The sequence below is a fragment of the Zea mays genome, chromosome 1 (genome assembly GCF_902167145.1).
Source record: "Zea mays cultivar B73 chromosome 1, Zm-B73-REFERENCE-NAM-5.0, whole genome shotgun sequence".
Classification (NCBI taxonomy): domain Eukaryota; kingdom Viridiplantae; phylum Streptophyta; class Magnoliopsida; order Poales; family Poaceae; genus Zea; species Zea mays.
Genome location: NC_050096.1, coordinates 26094073 through 26111689, shown reverse-complemented (window position 1 = coordinate 26111689; position 17617 = coordinate 26094073). Strand labels below are relative to the sequence as shown.

The 17617-nt window shown below is 42.3% G+C and overlaps 1 protein-coding gene across 1 annotated transcript; it reads right to left on the bottom strand.

The window, feature by feature from the left end:
• Nucleotides 1–625: 625 nt before the first annotated feature.
• On the bottom strand, nucleotides 626–13304 carry LOC103632677 (ATP synthase subunit gamma, mitochondrial). The gene is made up of 9 exons (XM_008654428.3): nucleotides 13036–13304; nucleotides 12396–12439; nucleotides 12158–12310; nucleotides 11401–11514; nucleotides 11187–11314; nucleotides 1767–1889; nucleotides 1549–1668; nucleotides 1201–1322; nucleotides 626–1069 (listed from the first exon to the last, which is right to left on the bottom strand). The coding sequence occupies exons 1-9, from the start codon at nucleotides 13287–13289 to the stop codon at nucleotides 1000–1002; spliced, it is 1128 nt and encodes a 375-aa protein (XP_008652650.2). The 5' UTR covers nucleotides 13290–13304; the 3' UTR covers nucleotides 626–999.
• Between the last annotated feature and the right edge of the window lie 4313 nt (nucleotides 13305–17617).

Genomic DNA, 17617 nt, shown 5'->3' with positions numbered 1-17617 from the left:
TCGATTTGCTGAACCCCACTTCCATAATCAATACGGTTGGTTGCAGTTTTCATGTTATTTCTTGTGTTTGCGATTGCTCTTACAAAAATAAGTCTTCTTGACGGGCTGTCAATATAACATAAATGATAACAAATGAAACAGTGTAGTGATTATTATAAGTTATTCTTCGAAGCCTTAGATCATCAGCATGGAGATATTCACATCAAGACTTTAACTGACTTACCTTTCAAAGGGTTAGGCTTTAATCCTTCTATCACGCGGGTCCAACAATAGTCTGTCATCGGGATTCTCCGAACACCGATAAATGAGTGAACATATTTTGAAAGGGTTTTTGTTTGTTTCTCTCTTTCGCTTCATTCTTTGCAACACGCTCCCACCGTGGATTTGTACGGCATATGTTTAAGAACGGTTTTAATGTTAGCATCATGACACAAGCTCGTAAGATGCACAATTTCAGACTCCCACCATGGAGTTGTACGGCACATATTTAAGAACGGTTTTAGTGTCACCATCATGTGACAAGCTCATATGATGGACAATTTGGTTGAGGATAGATCTAGTAGTCGAAATCCAATTGGAGAATGTGATTTGACAATTGCCTCAGGCACGGCATATAGCATCAAAATTCAAAATAGATTCTTCAGCTGGATAAATGTTGGAAGTTCAGATTGAACAGATGTCATTAATGCTATATCGTTATATGGCTCAATTTGGCAGACACGTGAACTTGCTAATCATGTGCAAGATACATATATTGATCATCACCATTTATGAAAACCAGCCATTCACCATAGATGTAGAACATCATTTTTGCAATATGCAAAGGCGCACGGCATCATCACTGTCGTTGGCCTAATTATTGCAATAAAGCATGAGAATACGTTTATCAAGGAAAAGTGAAACGAGAAGGGTTGAAACTGAGCCTCCGGAAGAAAAGAAGCCTTCATGTGAGAGGAACACAAATGGGGAAAAAGGGAGAAGTCCACATAGTCTCTTCACCTATCCTTCAAGGGCTGATGCACCAGATATAATCTCAGTAAGCTCTGTGGTGATGGATGCTTGGCGTGTCCTGAATATAGAAAATGAGGGATCAGTATCTTCCAAAATCCTGTTTTGCGTTTTGCTAATGCATGCAACTCATATGGTCATGTGGCTTCATATAATGCTTGCATAAAAAGGTGCTAGTTGGTGAAAACAAACCTGTTGTAAGTAAGCGTGAGACGATCAAGCATATCGCCAGCATTTCTGCTAGAGCTGTCCATGGCAGACATACGGGCTCCAAGCTCACTGCATGCATTCTCTAGGGCACCATTGTACATGACCTGAAGTCAGACATTGCAATATATTACAATAAGGGAGACAAAATTATCTAGTCTTAAACCCCAAAAATAAATTCATGGAAATGGTACAATTTTCCTGTATATTTATACAATACACAAACTGCTAAAGCAATCATAAAATTGTTGCTTTGAACGATAAGCATAGTAAGTTCTCCCCAGATAATAGATAGAGCTACACGTAGCTCCTTAGGCATCACAAAAGACTTACACAAGAAAACTGGAACTCAGCTAGGTTTTGCAATATCTCTGCTTTTGTCTCACCGCCTTCAATCTCATAAGAATCTAGGTCACCCGTCTTCCCACCAGCTTCTGCTTCTTTTTCTGCAACCTGCTCAAGGAAAGAGCAGTAACCAATGAAAAAAATACGATGTTTTGGATGGTCTCTGGTGATTAGAGCACTAGTTCACAAGCCTCAGGGTTTCTTACCTCAGGGGACAGTATCGTTACCATTGTGGGCTTAAACGATATGACAGAATGGAACTTGTTGAAAATAACCCTTAGAGCATCATATTCCACATTTTTCAATATGTCATCCGCGAGCACAGCAATCTGAAATCCATTGAATTGAAAGCATTAAATTTCAGAGCAACAAAAAAAATATTTAAATAAAAAAGGAACTAATGTGAATGTATTCCTAAATGTCATCATCGTTATTAACAACAACCACAAAACATTTTAGTCTCAAGTAAGTTAGGGTAGGCTAGAGTTGAAGCCCAAAGCCACAGGTCAAGGTTCATACAAATAGATAGCTGTTTTTCATGCACTCCTATTCAAGGCTAAATCTTTAAGTATATTCTATATTTCAAATCCCCTTCGACTACCTCTTTCAATATAAACTTCGGTCTTCCCCTACCTCTTCCCAATACAATCGCGCCATAGGATCCTACTGCGCACTTAGGGCCGGAAAACTAGCTCACAACTCGTGAACTACCTCGAGCTCAGAGTGCGTCTGTTATGAGCGACAGATGACTGCGAGGGTTAGAGGGCGACGGCTAGGATTGGGGCGTTGGGGAGGCTGGCCGCAGGGCTTTGCCCACGGCTGGCAAGAGAGAAGGGATTTCCTTTTAATCTCTTGCTTACCTTCAATTGATACAATCCTTCTTATATAGAGAGGGTTACTTGACCCCAAAGCAATAGATCTAATTTTATCTCTAATTCTAATCTTATCCCAAACTAGTCTATCTTTATCAAAACAACCTAAGGGTCGTGCTACAGTGCCGTTGTTACTGTAACAGGCCCCTGACACTACACCCCTCCTGGACAAGCAGGTCCTCCTCGAGCTGCAACCTAACGATGACTCCTCTAGACACAAACCTAACACCTAAAAATAAGCCTTTTACATCTCAGCTTATTTTATTATTCCGAATATGACTACGACTCTTTAATTTTGACCCCTTAAGATAAGGTGGACACCCTCTGCGCATTGGACTTGCACGTGTGCAGCCACCTGGATCCCATGGACGCCATCTGGACGAAAGGGGAGCACATGGATAGCCACCTAGAGCAGGTCGCAACAATGACCAGCAGAGGCGCCCTCGTAGCGGCTGGTAGCGGAATGTGGTGGCGCTAATCAGGGTGCCTTTGCCGATGACGAGAAGAGCGCCTTCCTTAACGCCGCTGCAGTAGAGTTGAAGTTTGTCGCCCGCGGGACACACACCATGCTCGCACTTGGAGATAGCAGGCCAACGCGGTTGCTGATGGCCGTCCGACAGGGCGAGGTCGCGCCCCTGTGTGTCGAGGTCAACTGCCACCAAGGTTGCCTCGAGCATCTACCGGCGCACTAGGACGCCACACGCCACAGCCTGCAGCCACCAACGTCTGGTGTCGTGCGACCAATAACAGCTACCGCTCACGTTGCTTCGCTGCCTAGATTTGCAGCAACCTCTGCTCAACCACCAGGAGCGAGGCTTGCATCTTTGCGAGATTTGCCCTTATGTTGGCCCACAAGTCTCCCATCGATGGAGCTGATGAATGTTGAGTCGTGGCTGCCCCTAGTGGCATCGCCCATGGGGACGGAGACGCCGTCAGCGAAGATGATGTGACGAAATTTGGCGCTGCCCCTAGAGATGGGCACACCGGCATCCAGTATGTGGTGACAAAATTGGCAGGCGGTGCTGCCTATGGAGATGGTGACGTCGGTTGCCAGGATGGCGTGACGAAGGTGGCATGCGACGCAGCCCATGGAGATGGGGACGTCGGTTGCCACGACGTGACGAAGGTGGCATGCGGAGCAGCCCATGGAGATGGGGACGTCGGTTGCCAGGACGACGTCGCGAAATTGGCAGCAGAAGCCATGGGATCGGATTGAAAGCCAAGCTAGCTGATACCAGATGTTATGAGCGGCAAATGGTTGCGAGGGTTAGAGGGCGATGGCTAGGGTTAGAGGGAGACGGCTAGGGTTAGGGCGACGGCTAGGGTTAGGGGCGCTGGGGAGGCCGGCCGCAGGGCTTTGCCCACGGCCGACAAGAGAGAAGGGATTTCCTTCTAATCTCTTGCTTACCTTAAATTGATACAATCCCTCTCCTTATATAGAGAGGGTTACTTGACCCCTAAGCACTAGATCTAATCTTATATCTAATTCTAATCTTATCCCAAACTAGTCTTTTTTTATCAAAACAACCTAAGGGTCGTGCTACAGTGCCGCTGTTACTATAGCGGCATTGTAGCGAGCCCTCTTGGGCCCTGATAGCCTCAGCTCACAAACTGAAACGAGCTCGAGCCAAGCTGGATTTTCTGACTCACCAGCGTAGTGAGGCGAGCTAAGACGGCTTGTGAGCTCAGCAAAAGAACCGATATGAGTATAACCATTATTTTCAAGCTTTTGATCATTTTCTAGCCTTCATAAATATTATATATAATCATGTTGGACTATGTTAATGTGGAGTGGTCGTGTGGACATAATACCTTACATTATCACTTCAAAAATATATTCTCTATTTTTAAAGGGAGATATTGAAATTTAAATGCTAATATATGTTATCATCGTTGGCTCGCGAGCCGAGCAACTTTTGGATCGCTAGTGGAGCAAGCCAAGCCAAGCTCAGCTTGTTTCTAGCACTATACACCGATGCCTCAGGTCTCCATTGGATATGTCCAAACATCTCAACCAATGTTGGACAAGCTTAGTTCCAATTGGTGCTACCCCTAGCCCATTACGTATATTAAAGTTCTTGACATGATCCCTTTTTTATAGCCATAAATCCAACACAACATCCATATTTCCACAACAATTATTTGTTGAACACATCATCTTTTTGTAGGCCAATAATCTGCACCATACAACATAGCAGATCTAATCGGCAACCTGTAAAACTTGCATTTTAACTTTTACTAGTTAGGTGTTCGTACACTGCTACGATTTCCATTTATGCTTGAATATAGAGAACAAAACACAAAGACATGTGTGTCTTGTTGGCTAGTTGGGTGTAAATGTGGGTTTGAAGCCAACAACCATGGTTCAAATCTCCATTTGTGCATAATTTTAGTTTTTTTACCATTTAAATGTGGGACGCATGACGACATCAAAAATGGTGAAAATCAGTGCTTTATATAGTAGAATGTTAGATGCTTGATGCCACTTTATCAACCCCGCTTTGATTTAATGGGTAACATCTTCATCAATATCACGTCTCTCTAGCATTGATCCTAAATACCAAAATGTATCCTTCCTAGGCACTACTTGATCTTCCAAACTAAGATACCCTTCCTCATGTGTACTATGTCGAAGTCACGTCTCATATATTTAACTTCAGTTATACTAAGTCTACAAACTTTGAACTTTAGAGTCTCCCGCCACAACTCCATTTTCGTATTTACTTCGACTTTCATCAACTAGCACTATACCGTCGCAAAAGGCATACAATACCAAGGTATATCCCCGTGTATGTCCCTTGTGACCTCATCCATCACCAAAACAAAAGGATAAGGGCTCAAAGTTGACCCTTGATGTAGTCCTATTCTAATCAAGAAGTCATATGTGCCTCCATCACTTGTACAAACACTTGTCACAACATTGTTGTACATGTCCTCAATGAGTCCAACGTACTTCGTTGGAACTTTATGTTTGTTGAAAGCCAGGCACATAGCAATCCATGATAGTTTGTCATAAGGCTTTTGTTGTGGTCTTGTGGAGGTCTTTGACTAAATGTTCATATTAACCAAAACCATTGTGCAAACATGTTTTCAGAAAAAGGGCCAAGTCAAAGTCGAAGTCCATGGGAAAACAACTTTGGACCAAGGGATAAAATCAGCATTCGAACTAGCTAACATGAGTGGCTGATGAAAAGCCGAAGTAAGGAAATAGTAGTTTTAAACATGACAAAACAAAATCGAAGCTAAGAGGCATAGTCGAAGGAAAGACGAAATCCCATTGCATTCGAAGCTACAGAAAAGGAAGTAGAAGGTAGTTAGTGAGAAAAGAAGACGTGTACAACATGTCTTTGCTATAAAAAGACATAATTGCATCTCCTCAATTGCGAAGGCTAGTGTATAGTAGGAAGACATTCTTGTAATTCCATACAAAAATGGCATAGTGCCACCGCTACAAGGATCGGCCATTTGCAACCTTTCGCCTTGCACATGTACCATCTTCTCCCAAGAGAGCTCCTGAAGGTATAAAAACGAAGTTTTTATGCATTTCGTAAATATGAGTTGTTTACAATGACCAAAGGGAGACTTTATTGTTAATAGAAATAGACAAAGCTTGTTGTCCATATGGAGTTTACTTCATCTCATGTCATTTTGTATCTGCGTTTACTAATACCTTTGCTATCTCACTGAATTGATTACAAATGTTTTCTTAATCTTCCTTCTCCCCTTCAGCACCTTCGGTGGGAAGGATGTAAATCAATAATCATGTTGTCCTTTTGCGTTTCTTTTTGAAATCTCGACAACTTCACAGCTTCTCAATGAAATCCACGTATAGATCTTTTTGCTCTCTATACTGCTCCATCACTTGTATTATTAAGAAAATACCTTCCATGATTGACCTTTTGGACATGAAACCAAATTGGTTCATAGAGATCCTCGTTATTTCTCTCAAAAAATGCTCGATAACTCACCCACAGTTTCATAGTATGGCTCATCACTGAATTCCCTGGTAATTAATACTTTGAATATCTTCCTTATTCTTGTAGATCGGTACCAATATACTTCACCACTCGTCAGGCATCTCGTTCGACCGGAAGAAATGGTTAAACAACTTGGTTAGCCATATAATAGCTTTGTACCTAAGGCATCTCCATGCCTCAATTGGGATACCATCAAGGCCCATCACCTTACCCATTTCATCATTTGCAATGCTTTTCTAATCTCATATTCTTGGACTCTACGCATGAAGCACCTATTGGTGTCATCAAGAGTCATCCAACTGAAAGGTTGTGTTGAACGATTTGTCAAAGTCATCATAGTTATCAAGGCGGTAAAGCGACATGAGGCATTAAGGCGACCAACCCCCTTTTTATCTTTTAGGCGATAAAGCGTAAGGCGAGGCAGCGCCTTAGTTATATAGATAAATATAAAAAAATAGATTAAACATTATTTATATATCATTAGTTTCAAGTTAATAAGCAAGCTAGCACTTTTATAAGGTCTACTATGTCCAATTTCAGCCTTGTAGAAGCAGAAAAAAAGAGAAAGAAAGAAGCTCAAAATGAGGGAGTCCAGCCCAACTTGGCCCAAAACACAATTTTAGGTTAAAACTCAGCCGCAAGCAACCTAGAAGCCGGAAGCTTCTCTCTCCGTAAGTACTTCCACCGCAGCTCTCTCTCCTCCGATGGCTAGAGCACTGCGCGCTGCCAAGGAAGGAGACAGCACATCAGCTGCACACCGCCGCCGCCACACAGGTCAAGCATGCTTATTAAAACGACGTTTAAACGTCGTTTAAACGACGTTTAAACTATAAAACGCTGGAGAAATCTGAAACTATAAAACGTTTTAGTTTTCTTCGTAAAACGTCGTTTAACTACGTTTAAACGCCACGTTTTGGCATTTAAATGCTGTATAGGGTGAAACGCCACGTTTCGGGCGTTCTACGACGGCCCAGCCCAATTCACCAAACCTGGTCGCACTCACGTTTAGGGCACCAGACCGTGCTCGAGTCCAACCGCGCTCAAGTCCACCGCTCTCAGGCCGCTCCAGGCCGCCGCTCCTCCAGGCCGCCGCGGCTCCTCCCGTGCAGCCTCCTCCAGGCCGCCGCGGCTCCTCCCTTCCTCCGCCGCCGCTCCAGGCCGCGGCTCCTCCGCCGCAGCTCCAGGCTGCCGCTCGGCCGCGCCAGGCCGCCGCCTAAGGTGGCCGTGGTGATCAGCAAGACAAGGATGATGTTGGTTTAGATGATTTGGATGATGGTTATTGAGTGCTTGAGTAACACATGTGTGCTTGTGGTTGTGGACATCGCATTCCACTTTATTTTGCACAATATTATTATGTGAACTTATGTTGGTTGTTTGGTATTTGACTTTATGTTATTGTCTGAAATTATTATATATTGAAATTTCTCTATGTTGTTTAAAACTACGTTTAAACTTTGTTTAAACCGTTTAAAAGTTAAAACTCTACCCATGAGCGTTTCAACGTTTCGTCGTTTTAATAACCTTGAGGTCAAGCCCTCTTCTATATTTCCAGCCATCATCGCTCAAGCCCTAGGTGTCGCCCCAACGATGCCTCGCTGGCGTCTTACGCCGCAGCAGACGCCTTACTCCCTGACGCAAGGTGAGCTGGACGTCTTGCCCTGTGAGCGTGCATTAGCGCTAAAGCAACACTAAGGCGACACTTAATGGACGCCATGATAAGCATGTTGTCATCTATGTATGATCTCATCCCTTGTTTTCAAGTCGTCGACTAGTCGGTGGGTCGGCCCTGGGATCTCGACTGGTGAGGTCGGCTCGACTTTTCTGGCAAGTCGGGCGACTTGGCAACGACTAGAAATTCTCAGTCGACTAGTCGTCGACTTGGTCTGGCAAGTCGACCGACTTGTGTCCCAGTTCGGCCCAAGCAGCCCAAAGGCCCATTATACAACATAAACCCTACATCCCAACACGTCTGGTCGCCTCCAGCCAGTCCCGACCCGACTACCTCCAGTCCCGACAGGAAGCTGCGCCGCTGGTGGCTACTGGGAAAGGTGAGATGCCCCTCTGCATGCATCCCTCCCCTGCTGCAGACCATCCCTCGCCCTCTGGTGAGTCCTGCTCCCCCTCTCCCACCCTCATAGCAAGCTCGCCTGACCTTTGCTCATCCTCCCCCGCCCTCTCATCAATCTGCAAGATGCATCTGCAGATCGACCACAAGGGGAGTCAGGAAGCCAGCAGCCATATGATCAAGCTAAAGATCCTAAGAGAAAGGCAATGGATGATCTTAATTTGGGAGATATTTAAGGTATCTAGTATCTATCTAGCTGCAGCAGCAGCTTAGCTATCTAATGGAGCTTATTTCCTTTCGAGTTTGAACTATATTTTCTTGCTATTTGATTTCCAATTTGAATTATATGTCTATATATGGCTGTTATGACTTATGAGTTTATGACTTATCACTTATGTGGCTGATTTGGTTCAGTTTGAGGCTTCAAATGAGGTAAGACTTGCTGTTTATTTCAGTTTCGTTCAATTTCAGGCTTCAAATGAGGTAAAGCATGCTCTTTCTAAATATATAAATGCTATATTGTCTATATGAAGCCATTATATAGGAAAAACAGCCACTATATTGGCAAGTCGACGACAAGTCGACTGACTTATTGATTAGTCACCAAGTCGGTACCTTGTCGACTCGACTCGACTTATCGACTTGAAAATCGTGATCTCATCATCCTTCACCAAAAGGTGTTCCATTTCATTCCAAAAGGTGTTCCATTTCATTATAATGCACTTAACTTGGTCGAAGTCCCTTGTCTTCCTCTCATGGACCCTAGCCATCCTATATATATGTTCTTCTCTCCTTCCATCGTACTCAAACATTGGTAAAGATCCTCGTACGTCCTCCTCTTTGCCACATTTATAGCTAGTTTTGTGGTCTTCTTTGCTACCTTGTACTTTCCTATATTGCCCACACTTCTATCATGGTACAAACGTTTATAGTATTATTTATCCTAAATAGCCCTTTAGACTTCCTCATTCCACCACCAAGTATCTTTAGCTTTGCCTATACTCCCTTTGGTTGCTCCACACCTCTAAGACCGCCTTCTAAATGCAAGTTGTCATCTTCTCCCACATGTTGTTTGTGTCATCTTCCTTTCAAGTGCCCTCTTTGATAGCCCCTTTGTTGAAGACTTATGACGTCTCCTCTTTCAGTGTCTAACACTTCGTTCTCGCAAACTTGGCTTGTTTACCCCTATGGGCATGCACCTAAAAACGAAAGACCACCACCACAAGCTTATGTTGAGAGACAACACACTCCCCATGAATCACCTTGTAATCCAAGCATGCTCATTTATCCTCTCTTGTGAGTACAAAGTCAATCTGACTAGAGTGTTGGCCACTACTATAGGTCACTCTTCCTAAAGAAACTAATGGCTATCAACACGCCAAAAGCTACCACAAAGTCCAAGATTTCCTCTCCCTCCTGATTCCTACTATTGTACCGAAAACCTCCATGAACTACTTCAAAACATGCACTTGTACCTACATGCCCATTGAGATCTTCTATGAAAAGCTTTTCAGTAATAGGTATAGCTCTAACCATGTCATCTAAGTCTTCCCAGAAAACTCTCTTAGCACTCTCATAGTGACCTACTTGGGGGCATACCCGTTAATTATGTTCAAGACCAAATCACCCATGACAAGCTTGACTAAGATAATCCTATCTTGTCTTTTCACATCCACCATACCATTCCTGAGGCTCTTAATCAAACCTCATACTCCATTTCTATTTGTCGTTGTCCCTATGTACCAAAGCGTGAAGCATGCATTGTCCACCTTCTTCGCCTTCTTATCATTCCGTTTAATCTCTTGGACGCATAAGATATTTGCACACCTCTTAATTGTTGTCCTAAATTTCATTGCAAAAACAATATATTCCCGACATCTATGGAAGCTAGAGTTAGAATCCAACGACATGCTAAGGCCATGTTTGGGACTGCTCTAGATCCAGAAAATTAGGTGAAGTTGGTGGAGCAAGTCATGAGGTGCTCCAGAAAATCGTGGAGCTGAATTTGTGAACCTTTATAAGACATTTAGATAAGTCATTTTGTTTCTTATTTAGATTAACAATATTTTTTAAAACTATTTAAATCTATATTATAAACTACAAGTCCACGCTAAAGCTAGAACTTGGAGCAGTCCCGAACACCCCCTAAAACTTGTTTTCACAATTCAAGTACCACACCAAAAAAGATTGGGAGCATACAAGTGTTCAGCTTTTCATGGCATTAGTGTATTATATACTCAATAGTTTGATGTCACAAAGGCTCAGCTGCTTTGCAAAGAGGATAAATATTTTTATACTCTGATACTTGAAATATGAGGAACATACAAACAAAGTACAACGAAAACCAAGCAATTCACAGCTCTTTTACTTGAGCAATAGCAAACAAAAATAGGTAAGGAACCGTCAGCAGCTGAACCAGTCATCCATAAGTTGTCTGGTCATTTGTGGTCATGATTGTAACGGCAGACAATTTCATTTGGGCCTAGAAGAGTCCAGAATAGCACAAAGTTAACCAGTAACTTTACAAGACATCCTTTTCTGTGCATCCAGATTAGTCTTGCAAATTATTCGAGGAGTTCTATAGCCCAGAGAACAAACACCACAGCATGATTCTATGTAAAACAATCAGGCATCGAGAAAATAACAGATGCAAATCAATCTTTAACTAAAACAGATGCAAATCTTGATCTGGAGAAACTAATAATAACAGACCTGTGTATAGTTGATAGGGTTCTTCTGTAGTTCACTTGCGGTCATTTCAATGCTGTTCTTCGAGTCACGCAACAGCTGAACTTTGCCTTTTTCTCCTAATATAACATACTTGCTTTCTTTTTCTGGACCTGGAAGCAAGATGATAAGCATTACATTCCCAAACTTAGAACAATATACAAAAATTATATTCATGTCAACCAAGTGAATAAACTACCAGATGTCAGTTTGTGAAGGGCCCTGCTAACTTTCACCGAGGTTGAATTGATACCACCACAGAGTCCCTTATCAGAGGTAATGGCCACAATCACATTCTTCTTGACGTCAACACCTGTCAAATCAAAGCAGAAAACTTGAAGATCAACATGAAAAACTTAAGTAAATTTCAAGCCTCTACAGAGTAATGCAACTGGAGATGACCAAAAGTTCGAAAGAATACTACGAGCCAAGGCCATCTGTGTCACACTCGCACTACATTTTTTCTTGAAGTGGAAATTTGCTCACGAGAAGAAATCTTCATCAAATAAACATGAAAAGGGTATACTAGCATATATGCTGATTTTGATGACCAGAAGTATCACGCAGTATCCTTTAGTTTCTAATAAAAGCATACAAAAACATGAAACTGGGTTCGAGTTACTTATGAGGCTACTGACATCGATATTTCACCTGATCCACTTAAAATATACTTCAAAGTACAAGTTGCATGAAAGATGACCCTTACAGGTAGGAAAAATTTGTTAAAGAAGCATAGCTTGAATATTCATGATACTACTAGTAAACCATAGAATGACCAAACTCAATTGAATAAATCTAACTTAAATCTTACAGTATGTTACTAAACATTATGGGTGGCAGATCAAACCATGCCAAAGAAGCATAACATCATAAGAACTATACATAGGACAGAACATATGAAAGTAACTAGACAGGAGCCCATCCAGTGGCTCTGGAAATATCACATATATACATACTAGGAGTGTCCCCAAGAAGGGCGGTGAACGGCTGCCACAAGCCGCGTGAATTTTCAGTCCTCGTCTGAACAGCCCGAAGCTTTGATGCTGCAACCATCTTCATAGCCTTTGTGATCTTCTGGATGTTTTTGATACTCTTCATCCGGTTCCTCACTGAAAATCATAACAGAAAAATACTAGTGATTAGGAACTTTTCCAATTAATACGAGTGAAGCAACCAGGCTGCAAGAACCCTTACCAACTTGAGTTGAAATAGAACGTGCACCAATTGGAGCCATCTCCCTGTTAATGTAGTGTGCAGTCTCAGTATATAAGGGGTAACCACCTCGGATTCAAAGACCAAGAAATATACTTAATTTTCTCTATCAACACTAGTACTATTGCACCAATGTAGTGTGTCTAGAGAGAGCATGCCTTATATTATGGGGCAAAAACAAAAATTGGTTACACCTTATATTATGGGATGGGGGAAGTATATGACCAAAAAGATGCAGAGTACAGAGCTGCTTGAGATTGTTAACATTCAACAAATAAAGACTTATAGAGATGTGTACAAATAAATACATTCCACACATAAGATTTCCAGTTCCTGAGTGCACCTGTGCACGTTAAACAAATGCACACACCGGCACTAAACCAAGGAAACTTATATCAGGGGAAAATAACGATAGGGTACATATGAAATGCGATGCCTTTGGTCTACATAAGAATCTTAGTTGCGAGCATGCACTGGTCACCTATAGACAAATCAAACGCGGGCATGCTGCTTCTAGAACGCCCCCGGGTGCACCAGACAAACTAAGCGCCACCCCCTCCCCGGGTCCCGAATCACACATCGAGAACGACAAAGATCTGAGAGGGAGAGGTCATAGCCTTACGGTTGCGACATGGCGGAGGATCGCGTCACCGCAGCGGAAGCGGCCGCCGAAGACGGGTTGGGGACGGTGGGGGCGAGGAGGAGGCGCCTCCCCTCGCGTCGCAGCGCCGCCATCGCCATCGCGTCGCCTGAGTTGTCTCTGAAACACAGGCTTGGTTTTCCCCTGTCGATTCCACTCCCACCTTCTCTCTCTTTCCCGTACGGACCGTGTTGTGGGAGTCGAGGAGAGAAATGGGTTGCAAATCCTGCAAACATATGGGCCAGGCACCGGCACCTTGATGTCTTCACCTTCTGGGCTTCTTATGGGCCTGAGTTCCACACTAGCAGTAGCAGGGTACACTTGCCATCTTTTCTATATGAGCATGCGCCTTTTTATTTCCTACCTCACACTCTGCTTAACTTTAATCACTGGAATTAAAGGGACATATTTGATTCGCTATCTAACTTACTATACTTTACTTAATTTTTATGACTAAAGTTAGTCTTCAATTCGGACGACTAACCGCAGATAAAGTGTGGCACGATTAGCCACGAACCAAACAGGGCCCAAAGCTTGGATAGAAAAATTAAGCATGTTGTGACGCATTAGGCAATAAAACAAGCATCCACATATCTCTACTTCTTAAAAAAATAGGTTTTGTGTATTTTCTATAGCGACGTGAAGTAATATCGTGTTCTCTACATCTGGTCGCTCCCTCCTCTCTGACACGTCTTCTTTTCCAGGCTCACTCGCAGCAACGTGCACGCACATCGTTTCGGTCAACATTCGCTTGCTTCATTGCCTCCTCTTATCTGCATTCGATGGGCAGTGATCGCAACTCCATCCCTGATCCATTCTGCAACCCCCACCACCACCACCATGTAGGGTTGGGCGTTCGGGTTACTCGAAAAATTTGGAGCAGGTGATTCAGATAATTAAAATTTCATATTCTAAGAATTGTTACCCGAAATTGTTGTGGATTTTACATTGCCAAAAAACGGGTTTGAGTTTAGGTATTCCCAAATTATATGAACTGTAGTTTTAGCTTCATAAAAATGCATACACCATACTAAATCACTATAACAACATAAGGTAAATAATGATATATTTGTATATAAAACACATAGGTAGTTTGCTAACACAAATTTCCAACTCAATATTGTCGTACATATTTACATGTAACTATAGATACACAAATTAGCAATTAAAAATGACATGAACCTTAGGAAATTCGGATATTTGAGGTACCAAAGGGTGGTACCCAAATTACTCGAAATATTTTCGAGTTTTACAAGTTGCCGCTCGAAATTCGTAAACAAAATTCAGGTCTCAAGTATTCCAGGTTTAAATATCGGGTTACAGGTTTTTTATCCAGTCATACCACCATGTCATATCGGCCTTACCTCCTCTTCGTTTCTCCCTTCCCTATCTCCTCCTCTCCGTTTCCGGGCCGCAATGGCTCACCACTCCGCCCCTCATCCAACTGTGCCCTTGTCATAATGCCCCCAATCTGGTCATGCCTTCACCACCATGCCACATATGTCATCGCTTCCTCCTTATTTCCCCTTCTCCTTCCTCACCCCCACATTCATTCGGTCTGAAGCCTCTATTAATTGTATAAGGTCGTGTTGCAACTGCCATCTACACAATAAACGTTAGATAGTACAAGAGATATAAAAGAGTAGCATGTGAACTGAACATGCATTTTGTAGTTTTTAAAGTTTACAAAACGATCAAAGATTTTTACAGGTCCAACATGAACTGAGTATGACTTGGTATTCGACTGGATACTTCTTAGGAAAAGAAGACAATCAATTCATAATACTTCACAAGGTAGGCAAAATTCTAATGAAGATTTGTATACATGCTATTGTCTCGCGTCTCACATAGTCACATTCAAACATTAGTTTATGCGTCCAATCAGTTTGTAGAAGCATAGAGAAGCCAGGAAAGGTTTGCAAGTCTAGGCGGCAATAGTTCTAATCTAAGCTAGAGAAGCACGAGGTTGGTTCTTGTGTCATATTAGATGGACTTCTTAGTTATGTGATTATGTTAGACCATTGCTTATTTGTATTGTTTCATTGCACAAATCCCTAGAGCATATGGCGCGCCCCACAATTTAGTTGTCTTGTATTAGATATAACTCTTTATCAATAAAAAATCAAAAATAGAACATCATTATCCAACAAATATGTAACGAGGGCTAATAATGGAGTCCAAGTAACATATGGCATAGTAATCGGAAGTTGTTTTTTCAACAGTACATATACTTGTAGATTTGATGGTTATGTCCAAACCATACAGTACATGTCACGACAATAGTTTGTAACCATTAAACATTATAAGCGGTATTTAGGATGACTTCACGAAAGCAAGCACAATACATACAATGCGTTTCAAATACCTAGGAAGGAGCAAATTATACATTTCTGGGTATAGACCGGGCTTAAATACAGGTAGACTGTAGCATCCAATTTGATCTAGACATATACATAATTCGTTTCCTTCCGGCGTGGACAAAACTCAAAAGCCATTTGATCTCCTGAGGTCATGAGATCACGCACTGTCATTGCTGCATCTGAAACACACAAAAAACAGTCAGCGGCACGCTACATGTGGTCCAAATGCAAAACACACTGCACTGCAAGATGGCAGGGCCAAATACGGTTGTCTACAAGTTTTGTATCCGGCCAAAAAAAAATAGAATGCTAATATTCCTTTTACAATACAAGTATGGTCTGCAGCAATACCGAGAAGGCAAGACAAGCAAGAATAAACTAGGATGCAATATGAAAGAAAGCTTTAACATACATAACTCCACATGATTATTCAAAGTCGTTTGCAGGGGTGAATTGACGAAACCTGTAAATTATAAACTTTGAACACAAACTTCACCCGTGGTTAGCGTTAGAATGAGTAGTAATAAAATCGAAATGCGGAAGATAGTTCTTCTTGCCACGAGTTGCTTAATCAATACGAATAACTTTGAGAGCTAACTCAAAACGATTGTAAGTAAGAGAACTTAGAGAGAGAGGGGAGAGAGAAATAATCAAATAGCAATACAAGATTAACACAAAGACATGGGCGGTTTGTTTTCTGAGGTTCGGTTCCAAAGAACCTACTCTCCTTTGGGGATACCACGTAGGTCGGATCTCTTTCAACCATTTCCCTCTCTCAGATGGTCACTTAGACTGGTTGAGTGTTTCTTCTTAATCTCGAGGGTCACTTAGACCTCGTAAGGATCACCACACAATTAGGTGTCTTTTACTAGCTTTACAAGTCACTGAGAGTTTTTGCAGGAGAGGAAGAAAACACGATCAAGAAAGCCAAGCAACAAGAGTAAGAAGAAAAACACAAGATCACACCCTCTATAGACTTCCCAAGGCAATATTCACTAATGATCATTAGTCACAGTTATGTCACTTGGAGGAGTTTGAGAGCTTTGAATGTGTATTGGAGTGATGTGCTTGTTCTTGTATTGAATGTGGATGAATGGAGGTGATTGGGGTTGTATTTATAGCCATCAACCACTTTCTACCCATTGTCCACTTTCTGCTAACCACGAACGGTCCGCGCTCCTGGCCCGGACGGTCCGCCCCTCCACATCAATGGCTGAAATCGCACCGGTCAGCAGCAATGTTTATATCAACGGCTATATGTGCATTAGATCTGTCGTCAGATATTAGATAAACCAGTAGGGGATGGTCTGGTCGTGCACCCCGGACGGTCCGCGAGGACGCTAAAAATGAATTTTACCGAGGATGACACCTTCGGGTTTTTTTTGTTTTCAACGTGCGGACAGTCCGCACCTAAGGGTCGAACGGTCCACGCTTGGTCCTGGACGGTGCTCTTCTCTCCTTTGGACAGTCCATAGTAGAAGATTGGATTTCAACATAGTTTCTATCCAAGGTGCATCGAAGTATCGTGAACGGTCTGTCGGAAGAACCCGGACGGTACGCGCATATGTGAATTCTCCAAAAACCTCTCCTGTCCAGAATAATCTATGTTATTCTGGATAGTCGACTTAGAATTGAGATGGATGGACATATGCACCCGAGAATCAATCAGCTAGGCAAACTAGTTAGTCCATAATGGTTGTGATGGTCATCAAACACCAAAATCAATTAGAGGAGATGGTGAAGGCCATTTCCCTTTCAATCTCCCCTTTTTGGTGATTGATGCCAACACAAACCAAAGCAAATATAAAGTGCAGGAATGTAACTAGTTTGTAATTTTTGACAAGTATGCATAAGTTACTGAAGTGAAAGCAGTTCTAAGTAAATGTGAATGTTTTTGCGTAGTTAAAATTTTGGACCACATTTGCACCACTTAGCTTATTTGTTGCAAATCTTTTGGTAAAATCTTTTCAAATTCACTTGCAATTGGCCGAAGGTATACGAATAGATTTTTCAAAAGCATTTCCAAATTTGAAAGATTCTCCCCCTTTTCAAATGCTTTTCCTTTGGCCAAATAAAAGGCTCCCTGAATAAGTTCTCCCCTTTGGCATAAATAGGGTTTAGGGTTTTTACCGGTAAGGAGTTCATATGATCTTTTCTCGAAAATTCGATGAAGGTAGAGCCGGTTGATGGAGTAGCAGGCAATG

What these genes read in the sequence shown, in the direction of transcription:
- LOC103632677 (XM_008654428.3), bottom strand. Translation starts at nt 13,289, where the DNA reads ATGTTTGCAGGATTTGCAACCCATTTCTCTCCTCGACTCCCACAACAC. An exon ending in CCTTCACAAACTGACATCTG is followed by an intron (nt 11,315 to 11,400) that starts GTAGTTTATTCA and finishes TCTTGCTTCCAG; the next exon opens with GTCCAGAAAAAGAAAGCAAG. An exon ending in CTGAGTTCCAGTTTTCTTGT is followed by an intron (nt 1,323 to 1,548) that starts GTAAGTCTTTTG and finishes GTCTGACTTCAG; the next exon opens with GTCATGTACAATGGTGCCCT.